The 12,961-nt window shown below is 43.6% G+C and overlaps 1 protein-coding gene across 1 annotated transcript in view; it reads left to right on the forward strand.

Annotated features, from left to right (window-relative positions):
- LOC124722452 (aquaporin AQPAe.a-like) overlaps positions 1-12,961 on the forward strand; it is a 97,338-nt gene that overhangs the window by 70,605 nt on the left and 13,772 nt on the right. Inside the window, exon 7 of the mRNA XM_047247612.1 lies at positions 10,030-10,108. Within this exon, the coding sequence (XP_047103568.1) occupies positions 10,030-10,108 (79 nt within the window). The remainder of the gene's footprint in view (positions 1-10,029; positions 10,109-12,961) is intronic.

Genomic DNA, 12,961 nt, shown 5'->3' on the forward strand with positions numbered 1-12,961 from the left:
GCATGTACATAGATGAAAACACTGGAAATTAGTATAATCAACCTAACAAAAACTACACAATGCATTACTGAGAAAAAGAATAAGCATTGATCTGAGAATAAAGCAAAATATTCCCAAAGCATTTTGCATTGTTAAAACTATACGTTAAGAGATTGAAAGTTCTTGTTCATAGCGTTAATGAGCTTGTCATTGCAACGCAACAGATGTCTGTAGAATCAAAATTCCTGATTCATCACATCTGTAATACAAAAACTGGCCAAATGACGTGTCTAGTGAGAATTGAATGAGACTATTATTGAAACAGTTGAGCCCATGTACTTCGCTTCTGTGTATTCATTACCGAGATGCAGCATACTGTGGATAAATGTACACCAGACCAAACTTTCCTGATAAATAAAAAGCAGATAAAATACACAAGCAGCACCAAACACTACAAATAGCAAAATTTGTGTATTACAGTTACGCATGTTGTCTCACGGAAAGAAAACTTCACTCAGTTCTCAATTACAATAGTACCAATCATTAAAACTTTCTAAGAAATGTACAGGTAAAACACTGAAATTGTACACAAATTTCTTTGAGCTAAGTTTTTAAAATTACTTCCTACACGCTGCAGAAACTTCTTTCACCCCGTCTCCCAGTACTTAATGCTTAAAAATGAGTAATTTATCCATTAATTATAGAAATTAACAAGTATAAAATGCATGTAAAAATCCTTCGTAAGTATGTAACTAATGCAGTATCGCATTTTTATAAAAATTTTAAAAAGTATGTTGTCGAAAGTGTGAAACTCTTGTTCCGGAAACGAATTTACAGGATCTAAATAAATATTACCAGAGGCTGACTGGCTGACCATATAGGTACTACAAGCAGACCTCCGTGGTACTGTTAGAAGTTACTAGGCAGAATTCTTAGTATGCCTTTGAGCCTGAAACTGTCCACTTGAACACAGGGAATATCCGTCTTTGGAGGACGACTGCGGTAGAGTAGATTAAATGCACTTAAGATAATGCAGAGGAAGTTTACAGGAACCTGTCCCTAGGACACTTGGAAACGAAACGAGAAAATGCCGATCACAACGTTTCTGTATGAATTTTGTCAATTAAGTGGTAACTAGTGCAAGCGACGAGTTTGTAACACCAAACCACTGCTTGGAGAAATACACAAATGACACTATGGGGGCAAAGAATAGGGGCAAGAAAATGCTGATAAATAAAGCTACCCAAGCAATATACTTAAATTTTGATCGGCTTTGAATATGTTGCAATGTAGTGTAAGATAATTAAGATGTGCCTATAAGGCCGTGAAGAGTGAAAGCACCCCCTTGGAAAAAAGTTTGTTTCCGAATGAATACTGTTGAAACGATATCAGATACTTCAAATAAGTTCTGTCGTTTATATGCATTACAACGGAGCATTCAGATTTGTCCAAAAAGTATTTTGTTACGTCCTGCGTGCTTGGTGCGCAAAATGAGTGCACTCAGCGTATTTTACCCCAACATTTCTACACCACCTCATTGTTGTCTAGCTAAAATAATGTTAAAACGTAAAAAATTTCAAATGAAAATGACTAAATCTGAATCTTACAGCAAGACAACAAAATATAGCAGATGTAAAAAAACATTCAATAAAAGATTAAAAGAAAATCATTAAAAATATAGTTACGTATCGGGTGATCAGTCAGTATAAATTAGAAAACTTAATAAACAACGGAATAATGTGGATAGAGGTAAAAATTGACACACATGCTTGGAATGACATGGGGTCTTACTAGAACAAAAAACAAAGTTCAGGAAATGTCCGACAGATGGCGCTGGACAGCAAAACGTCAGTAACTGCGCATGACAATCGTGTATAAAAGGAACTGTAATGAGAGGAGGATCAGATGCGCCAGCAGTCGCAGCATGTTGAAGATACCTGAAAAGGCGCTTTCAGTGAAGCTGTATTATCAGAATGGGGAATTTGCTAGTTCAGCGTTACGATCCTATCGCCATATGAAGGGGATTCGAACGGGTAAAGGTCCGTTAACAAATGCAGCTGTGGGGAGAATGATTTCGAAGCCAAGGCTCGTTGAGACGATAGAGCCCGTAGTGGCCGACCGAGCACAAGGCGTAATGCTGCGGAGACAGTTCAGGAAGAAATGGATACTGTAGCGGGTTCGTCTATGCACGGGGAAGTCAGCGCTCGTGCAGTCGCACGTCGCACCGGCATTCCATACACTACTGTTTGGTTTGCCCTCCGATGCTATCCGTACAAAATCCATCGGCATCATGAACTGTTACCTGGCGATTTAGTGAAGCAGAGGGCATTTGCGGTGTGGGCGTTTCAGAAGATGGCGGAAGATGACGATTGGTTGAATAACGTTGTGGACCGACGAAGCTCATTTCACGCTCAGAGGGTCTGTCAACGTCCACAACTGCAGAATTTGGGCTACAGAAAATCCTAAAACTGTCGTGGAGACTCTATTGCACGACGAGAAAGTCACGTTAGGGGTTGGATTTACATCTACCGTTATCGGGCCTTTTTTTCCGAGGAAATGCGTGATTCTGGTTTTGTAACTGCTACCGTGACGGGTGAGAGGTACGGCGATATGTTACAGAATCGCATCATCCCCAGCCTCGCTGGTAAACACCTGCTGGAACGTAAGATGTTGATGCAGGATGGCGCTCCACCCCATATTGCTAGACGCGTGAAAGATCTCTTGCGCGCGTCGTTTGGTGATGATCGTGTGCTCAGCCGCCATTTTCGTCATGCTTGGCCTCCCAGGTCCCCAGACCTCAGTCCGTGCGATTATTGGCTTTGGGGTTACCTGAAGTCGCAAGTGTATCGTGATCAACCGACATCTCTAGGGATGCCGACAGACAACATCCGACGCCAATGCCTCACCATAACTCCAGACGTGCTTTACAGTGCTGTTCACAACATCCCTCGACTACAGCTATTGTTGAGGAATGATGGACATATTGAGCATTTCCTGAAAAGAACATGATCTTTGCTTAGTCTTACTTCATGCTAATTATTGCTATTATGATCAGATGAAACGCCATGTGTCGAACATTTTTGAACTTCGGTATTTTTTGGTTCTAATAAAACTCCATGTCATTCCTCGCATGTCAATTTGTACCTTTCTATCTATATTATTCCGTGATTTATTCAGTTTTCAAATTCATACTGACTGTTTGATCACCCAGTATATAGCATATTTATCTGGAAAATACTTACTAAACAACTCAGCATGACAAAGGGCGTCATGTGGACATATTTCTGGTTTTTTACTGACAAATGCGTGTATGGAATATCACTTCACATAACGCTGAATCTGGTATTAACGATGTTTCTGCCTATGTACGTGGGTGTAAGCAAAGTACTTCAGCTTTCGGAGGAGAACGTTGGAGATTGAAATTTCGTGAACAGATCACACAACTAAAAACGCCCTTGTTTTAACGATTTTCGTTCCAACTATCTTGTCATATCCGTGATGCTCCGCCCTATTTCACCATACTAATAAACTCAATGTTCTCCTTCCTTACTTTCTGGTAAGGATCCCATGTAGCATAGCACTACTCCAGTAGACGCTGAACAAGGGTAGTGTGGGCTCTCTCTTTAGTAAACCAGTTGCATCTTCTAAGTGGTCAACCAATAAAACGTAGTATTAGATTTGCCTTCCTTGCGGCATCATCATGACCATTTCAATTTAAGTTGTTCGTAATTCTAATTTCTAGGCATGTATTTGAATTGTCAGCCTTTAGATTTGCCTGATGCATCGTGTAACGGAAATTTAACGGATTCCTTTCAAAATCAAGTTGGTGACCTAGCACTTGCCATTTTTCGCACAATAGATATCTTGTCTTAATCATTTTGCACTTGTTTTTGATCTTCTGATGATTTTACTACATGATAAATCACAGCATCAGCTCCAAACAATCTGAAGATTGTCTCTTAAGCTCTTCTGTCACTCCACCCACCAGATTCCTCCAGAAACACTTCACGATCAAAATTTTCACGTTTCCTTTTCATGTGCTTCTGGCCATTAGATCCCATTTGGGAGATGGAAGTTCGCGTAAACTGTTTCGCAATTCTATCTTTATTGCATTTGGTCCGCTCTGCCACAGCAGTCACCCAGTGAGGGACATTTCCGATGTTAAAATGGACAGCTTAGGTCTCAAAGGCATACCAAGACATCTGCCTATTAACAGCTAACCATCAGTCCCAAGATCTGCTTGTAATGGCGGTATGCACCCGATGTTTTTGCTGAAACTCTAAAACCATCAAAATGAACTTGCTGTAGACCAGGACCAGGAGATGACGTACATTTCCCCTGGGAACACCAGATATCACTTCAGTTTTACTCAATGACTTTCCGTCAGTACGAATAGTGACCTTTGACAGGAAATTAAACAGCACTATCTCGACTTATTCCCAACGCTCGAACAGAACTGTGTTCAGAATTTCTTGCGCTCCTGTTCTTTATCCCCCCCCCCCCCCCCCATAGTTAAGTCAATGGTTCATTCGTATAAATCTCCAGGCAGTGGTTTGGCATCTTTTAATGGCTTTTATTTCCTGTAAAGTTAAGACACTGACGTGTGTGTGTGTGTGTGTGTGTGTGTGTGTGTGTGTGTGTGTCGAATGGTTCTTGGCAAGATGGAATAGTATGGACCTTCTCGTCTGTCGAACTCTTAAGCGTTCATTCTATGACATAAAAAGACAAGTACTCATACAAAATATACACAGATGAGATCTGAAATGAAATCTTTGTCACGCAATATCTTTCTTATAAATTTTCTAAGTAAGCTCCTGAAATCTAAAACTACTTACAAATATCGATCAGGGATATATTCCTATATACACTGAAGAGCCAAAGAAACTTGTACATCTGCCTAATATCATGTAGGGCCCCCTCGGGCACGCAGAAGTGCCGCAACACGACGTGGCGTGGACTCTACTAATGTCTGAAGTAGTTGTGGAGGGAACCGACACCATGAATCCTGCAGGGCTGTCCATAAATCCGTAAGAGTACAAGGGGGTGGAGATCTCTTCTGAACAGCACGTTGCAGGTCCTCCCAGATACGCATAGTATGTTCATGTCTGGGGAGTTTGGTGGCCACCAGAAGTTTTTAAACTTGCAGTGATTCCGGTGCTGCAGTGTAGCACTGTTCTGCTGGAATTGCCCAAGTCCGTCGGAATGCAAAATGGACATGAATGGATGCAGGTGATCAGAAAGGACGCTTAAGTACATGTAACCTGTCACTCGTGTCTAGACGTATCAGTGGTCCCATAACACTCTAACTGCACACGCCCTCACATTAGAGCCTCCACGAGCTTGAACAATCCCCTGCTGACACGCAGGATCCATGGATTCATGAGGTTGTCTCAAAACCCATACACACCCATCCGCTCGATACGATTTGAAACGAGACACGTCCGACTAGGAAACATGCTTCCAGTCATCAACAGCTCAAAGTCTGTGTTTATGATCCCAGGCGAGGCGTAGAGCTTCGTGATCTACAATCATAAAGGATACACCAGTGGGCATCTAGCTCCGAAAGCACATATCGATGGTGTTTCGTCGGGTGGTTTGCGCGCTGACGTTTGTTGATGGCCCAGCATTGAAATCTGCAGCAATTTGCAGAAAGGCTGCACTTCTGTCGCTCTGAATGTTCCCTTCAGTCGTCGTTGGTCCCATTCTTGCAGGATTTTATTTTTTTTTTTTTTTTCGGCCACAGCACTGTCGGAGATTTGATGTTTTGCCGGATTCGTGATATTCATGATACACTCGTGAAATTGTCGTAGAGGAAAATCCCCACTTCATTGGAGATGGTATCTCATCGCTCGTGCGCCGACTAAAACACCACGTACAAACTCACTTAAATCTTGATAACCTGTCATTGCAGCAGCAGTAACCGGTCTAACAATTGCGCCAGACACTTATATTACGTAGGCGTTGCCGACGGCAGCGCCGTATTCTGCCTGTTTACATATCTCCACATTTGAATACGCATGCCTATGTGTTTCTTTTGCACATCAGTGTATTTCTCCCTTTATAAGAGAATTTCTGACTCTTCGTATTACAACAAATTACAACTCTGTGCTATGTTTTGACCTCATTTAGTCTAGTGTACAGATGGAAGAACTGAATGGCATAAGTTTTCTATGCATAAGGAGTCTGGGACTGTGTATGAGTTCTGAAAAACGACACGTTACGCTCCTTTCGTGGCCTTTCCCATCAAGAATTCGCGAACTCCATCAATTCTTTCCTGTACAGGCTGCTGTTATGTAGTGGATGATCATAATATTATCTCCAAATAACTGGTCAGCATTCTGTGCTACAATGGACCACTTCATTAAGTCATCTTTAAACTTTGAGCATGTGCATTACTCTCATGTTATGACTCTCGGACACAAGAATATGAAAGTTGGTCAACAACTGTTTCATGTATCTCTCTCTGATGTTCAGTAGCGGGTACCTTATCGAAGACAGGCTCACATTCATACCTGCCTTTTATAGTCCTCCCATTCAACGTGAAGCAAATACTGCCTGATAAAATAAGTGAAACATCGAGGAGGAGAGGAGGAAATGAATAGAAACTTCAAAACTTGGGAAGGTATGTGATACTATTCCATTGACAAGATAGTCAAATATATAAAGAATTTGTCAATATGAGCCCACTTATCAGTATGGCATTAAAGCCCCTCTGGCCTTGATACATGCAGCGATTTGCTTGGGAAGGGTTTCAAGCATCCTTTGCACTCTCTCCTGAGGCCAGTTGACTCTCAACGGATATAGCAGCTACTTTATATCCTCCATAATGGCAATGTGACACGGTTGACGTCCAAACTAGTTTCATGTATCTTCTATTGGGGATCTTACTGACCATAGGAGTACCTCAACATTACGCAGACATTTCATACACACACATGGAAAAATTGTACTCTGGTACTGTCGCATGAGGACTCAGGGTGTCAACACTCTATTGTTGTGCTGTCAGTTCCCTCACTCAGTACTGACTGTGACCTGAAGGTGTATGTGATGTTTCTCCACACCATGACTCCAGGAGTAGCACTGCCCACTGCCATGTCGCTCCAACAACTGGAAAATGGGACCACCTCAGGCCGCCGCCACACTCGCATACTATGGTCATTTGGGGCAGTGCAGAATCTCAATTCATCACACAGAACACAATGGGACCTATTCATCAATTCAAGCTTCATGGTCAACACACCACTTCAAAACATCTGTTTCTGTCGTGGTGTTAACGGCAGCTTATGCATGGGGCTCTAATTCCCTACTCTGGTTGCTACTAACTGCCGTCCAGTGGTGCAAGATAATACAGAATGTTGCAGGGAGTCCATTGCGTGTTCTTGGATTCCAAGTGCACATGTGAAGGAGTTAAGATGGTCTTGGTGCACAACAGGGCGATCTTTCCTTGTGGTGATCAGATGTGATCGACTGGAGAATTGACAAGTACTCCTACCCTTACTTTCCCTTGCAGTCCGTCAACAGGCCATTGTCACATAGGAATGCCCAATAAGTCTGGACATTGCAAGATCATAGTAGATGGTCTCATGGAGACCCACAATGATGCCCATATCAAACTCTGTAATGTGCCGATAATGCTGTGTCACACAATTACCAGGCATATTCGTGTCTTTCACGGCGATAACCTCTTAAGTCCCATTTGAGAGGACGACTGATTTGGATCCACATCCAATCATCCAGATTTAGGTTGTCCATGATTTCCCTAAATTAACCCAGGCTAATGCTGGGAAGGCTTCTTTGAAAGGGCACCGGCGATTTTCTTCTCCATGCTTACAATAATCAGAGCTTGTGCTCCGCCTCTGACCTCTGTCTACTGGACATTAAACTCTGATCTTTATCCCTTCATTTTTTCAACATCTGAAGCTATTCACTTGCATTATATACCAGTGTGACCCAAGCTGGGGTCGTATTATTGTCAGGAAGTCGAGCAAAGAGTGGGTGTGAATTTAATACCTTATTTTTTGGGCCATAAAAAATTAGATAACTTTAGTTGCTACCCATGTAAGACGCTAGGAGGGTAGTAACCTTCAAGCAAATTTTCATCCCTCACCCTCGTTTTCTTTTACCAGTAACAAGAGTACCATTATGAAGTATTAATGCGATAATAAGGGACAAAATATATGAGCGTGAAACCATGAACTCACCCATACATGACGATTGAAAAGAAAATCGAAAAATACTTGTGTTTCCAAATTTTCATAACAAAATTAAGGGTGCGTCTTATCGTCTTAAATTTCTCTGCCTTGTGGTCTGAAAAATATACGAGGGTCACTCCAAAAGAAGTGCACACTTTTCTGTAAAAATAGTTTTCATTCTGCATGTGTGAAAGTTTTACAGTGTGCAAGTACATCCTTCCCGCTTGTCTTCAAACTTAGTTCAACCTGTGCTCCCGTGAGTGGCGCCATCACAACATGTCTTCAAGATGGCTGCTACTCTTGACGTTCGTCAGAAGCAACGTGCTGTCATAGAATTTCTGTGCTGTGAAAACGAGAAGTGGGAAACATACACAAGAGGTTGAAAAAGGTGTATGAAGACGCTGCTGACAATCGCAGCACAGTTAGTCGGTGGGGAAGCAGGTTACGAGATGAAAGCGGGCACGGCAATATTGAGGATTGTCCTCACAGCGGCAGGCCTCATACTGCACACACTCCAGACAATGTGTAGAGTGTTAACGAATTGGTGACTGCTGACAGATGCATCACAGTGAACAAATTGTCACGCTGCGTTGGGATAGGGGAAGGAAGTGTTTGCAGAATACTGAAAGTGTTGGCGTTAAAAAAGGTTTGTGCCAGGTGGGTTCCCAGGATGTTGACAGTGGCTCACAAAGAAACAAGAAAAACGGTATGCAGCGAACTTTTGGAACAGTACAACAATGGTGGAGATGAATTCATTGGAAGAATTGTGACAGGTGATGAAACATGGCTCCATCATTTTTCACCAGAGATGAAGAGGCAATCAATGGAGTGGCATCATGCAAATTCAACCAAGGAAAAATAATTCAAAACCACACCTTCTGCTGGAAAAGTTATGGCTATGGTGTTTTTCAGTTCCGAAGGACTCTTGTTTGTGAACGTCATGCCAAGTGGAACCACCATAAATTCTGATGCATATGTGACAACACTGAAGAAAGTTCAAGCTAGACTGAGTCGCATTCGACCACATCGGAAAAAGCAGGATGTTTTGCTGTTGCACGACAATGCACGGCCACATGTCAGTCAAAAAACCATATAAGCGATCACAAAACTCGGATGGACAACACTGAAACATCCGCCTTACAGTCCTGACCTGGCTCCATGTGACTATCATCTCTTTGGGAAACTGAAAGACTCTCTTCATCGAACAAGGTTTGAAGATGAGGACTCCCTTGTGCACGCTGCCAAACAGTGGCTCCAACAGGTTGGTCCAGAATTTTACTGTGTGGGTATACAGGCGCTGTTTCCAAGATGGCGTAAGGCAGTTGAGAGGGGTGGAAATTATGTGGAGAAATGAAAATATTGTTCCTAAAGGATGCATCTACACCCTAAAACTTTCAAACATGTAGAATAACAGGTGGATTTTAAAGAAAGTGTGCATTTCTTTTGGAGTGACCCTCGTAGTTAAAATATTATTCTTAACCAATTATTTACGCATATGTAGCTACTGCAATAATGCATTTTTTTCATCATAATACTGTTGAGCTATTCTCAGCAGATTAGGACAGACAGAACATATGATCAGTGAATATCAGGCAGGCTTCCGCCCACATCGATCCTGCGCACAACAGTCTGGAACCAGAAGATGATACTGCAACACCGTCAGTCGAACTGCACAGTAGTCGGCTTCATAGATTTCTAGAAAGCATACGACTCCATTCATCGCACCAGTCTGTTCAATACACTTCGTAAATATGGCGTAGATAATAAAACTACTTCATTATTTGAGCAGACTTTAACAGACACAACCGCAAAAGTAAAACTCATGGAAGAAGTTTCTGAACCTTTTTATTTGTTGCAGGGACAACCCTACAAAGGAAATGGAAGAGCTTACAGGCCAGTTACACCAGAAAGTAATTAAGACAAAAGACCGAAAAAAGGTATGTTTGTGCAGCAACTATTTTCTATTTTCATCGCCAAACTGTTGGGGTCTGACAGAGTACGTGCTCTGTGGACTAGAGTTTTGAGCACTCTGTTCTTCAGTGCCGGATGGTGGCAGCTGTTGGCTTGCAGGTATAAGCCAGTGTGTGTCTGTTTGCACTACACATTGTGCCCAAATGTGCCATCAGCCTTCCTCTTGACTAATACCTCCAGGAATGGGAGTTGTCCATCCTTCTCTAGTTCCATTGTGAATGTTATATTTGGGTGGCGTGAATTTTGATGTTCCTGAAAAGCATTTAGTTTCTCTATGCCATGGGTCCAAATGACAAAGGTATCATACACATATCTAAAACAGCACGTGGGTTGATATGTTGCCAATGTAAGTGCCTCCTCTTCAAATCTTTCCATGAATAGGTTGGCAATCACTGGTGATAGAGGCGGCCCATTGCCACTCCTTCCGTTTGCTCATAAAATTGACCACCATATAGGAAGTGTGTCGAGGTTAATATACGCCTGAATAAGTCGAGGAGAGCTCCATTGAACTCCTCTCCAGTAAGATCGAGTGAGTCATTCAGTGGTACATGGGAGAAGTGAGACACCACATCAAAACTGACCATTATGTCAGAGTACACAATGTGTAGTTGCCTCACAGTAGGATAGGTGGCAGCGTCGATATTGTTGACAGTAGCTCGAAGAGGAACCCCATTCTTGTGAATTTTCGGGATTCCATAAAGCCTAGGTGGTACCGTCGCTTTGGAACGCAGCAGTTTGATGACTTGTTCAGGCAGGCCTGTCTACTTCTGCAGAGGCCTGATCTTTTTGCCCACTTTGTCCATGGGCTGACTTCCCATTGGCTTGTATGTAGGATCCTCCAGAAGTTGTTGCACTTTTCTGTCATAATCTGTCTTCTTTAGCATGAGTGTGGAGTACCCCTTGTGTGCTGTCATCACCACAATGCTGTCATCCTCACAGAGTTGCCTGAGTGCCAACCTTTCATCGCTTGAGATGTTGTGGCTTGGTTTTGGTGAGCGCCCTGTACATCTCTCTACATATCTCTTCAGCCATACTGGATGGTGGTGTGTTGTTCGCTTGCCCAACTGCACTGATGAAAGCTGTGACAGGCACGTTCCTGGGTGTCACTGCAAAGTTGAGACGCTTTCTGAGTACTTTTAAGGTTGCCTCGTCGAGCTGCTTGTCACTCATGTTGATCACCGTACACATGTCCTCATTCTGATGCTCCTTGTAGTTGAGGTGCTCAAACTTGGCTAGTTGGCACGCCGTTGACTTCTTCCTGATGCATTCTGCTTGAGACCAAGAGGCGCCATCGACCTGGTCCCATTCTTGTTTGGTCAGGGAAGCTGCTGTGGAAACATGGATATACAGCAACTCCCCGGGCGTCACATCTAGTCGATGGTGCGTTTCATGCACTCTCTTCCTTACCAGCGCGAGTCTAGCTCATTGTTTGATCTTGTTCGCCATTCTGGAATTGACATGGTGTTTGATCCTGGAAAATACTGGAACTAACTCTCCCTCTCGGCAACTCAGCAGAAAACTGAAAGAACTCAGTATTCTCCCTTTCCTTTGATGAAGCATGTCCAGTGTCTTGATGTTGCGGTACATCTCTTCCCCATAGAGTCTTCTGATGTGATTCTTCAAGCTTTCCCAGCGATCTGTTGACATTTTGAAAACCAGGACTTCTGCCAGATGTTCGCGTCGATCTCACACGAAATTTCCGTGGTGCAAACCACTGTCTTCTTCAGGTGCTACCCGAGAAGGGTTCCTGGGAGGATCGAGTCCGGTACTGTAAGGTGCTGGGCGCTCCCTAGTCGGTCTGCGTCGCATCGGGTGTTCGCTCCGATGTCCGCGCCCGCCAGACGCGGCTCCCATGGTCCTCCCTGGTTGCTAGTGTTCCCTCTGCCGTTCGCGCCCTCGTCCGCTCTCTGGTGTCGCGGTCGTCATCTGTAGTGTCTGGTGCTCTGTATCCTGGCTATCCCCTTGGTCTCGACTTCTATTTCTTGCTGGTCTGCGACGTGTCAGTGTCCCGTTCGCGGTCCACACGAGCCAGGCCCAGCTCCCATGGTCCCATCTGGTCGCTGCTGTTCCGACTGCCATCCGCACCCGACTTGGCCGTCATCTAGGTTCGTGGTCGTCATCTCGGGAGTGTCAGGATAAATCTGTAGTGTCTGGTGCTCTGTATCCTGGCTGCTTTCAAGGTCCCCACTCCTGTTTCTTGTGAAATTTCAATGTGTTTTGCGTTGAGCTTTCAGAAGTTCATGAGCCAGATCCCAGGCCGTACTGAGCTGGTATCCAGCGTCATGGTTTATGAGATTCTCCATGATCTTCATCTCGATGGACTCTTTAATGTCACTGTCCCAATATCTAGGGTCTGTGTGACAATCTTGGTGCCATTGTAGTTCATCAAGTGACCAAGCTTAGACAGTGTTCTGCTATCTTTGGTTTCTTATCTGAGTCTGTGTGCCTCTGGTATTCTTTACACCTGATGTCCACAGTCCTAGTGGTCTGGCCGATGTATGACACCCCACAAAGCGCCAGTACCACCTAGGTTGTATTGACTCCCGAAAGTTCACAAGAATGGGGTTCCTCTTCGACCTATTGTCAACAATATCGACACTGCCACCTATCCTACTGCCAAATACTTAAAGAAGATGCTGACATCACATGTGGGGCAAATGTGTGCACCACATTCAGAATTCGGAGGACTTCCTACAATGGCTGAGGCAACTACACATTGTGGACTCTGACATAGTAGTCTGTTTCTATGTGGTGTCTCACTTCACCCATGTACCACTGAATGACACTCGATCTTATTGGAGAGAAGTTCAATGGAGCTC

The sequence above is a fragment of the Schistocerca piceifrons genome, chromosome X (assembly GCF_021461385.2).
Source record: "Schistocerca piceifrons isolate TAMUIC-IGC-003096 chromosome X, iqSchPice1.1, whole genome shotgun sequence".
Lineage (NCBI taxonomy): Eukaryota > Metazoa > Arthropoda > Insecta > Orthoptera > Acrididae > Schistocerca > Schistocerca piceifrons.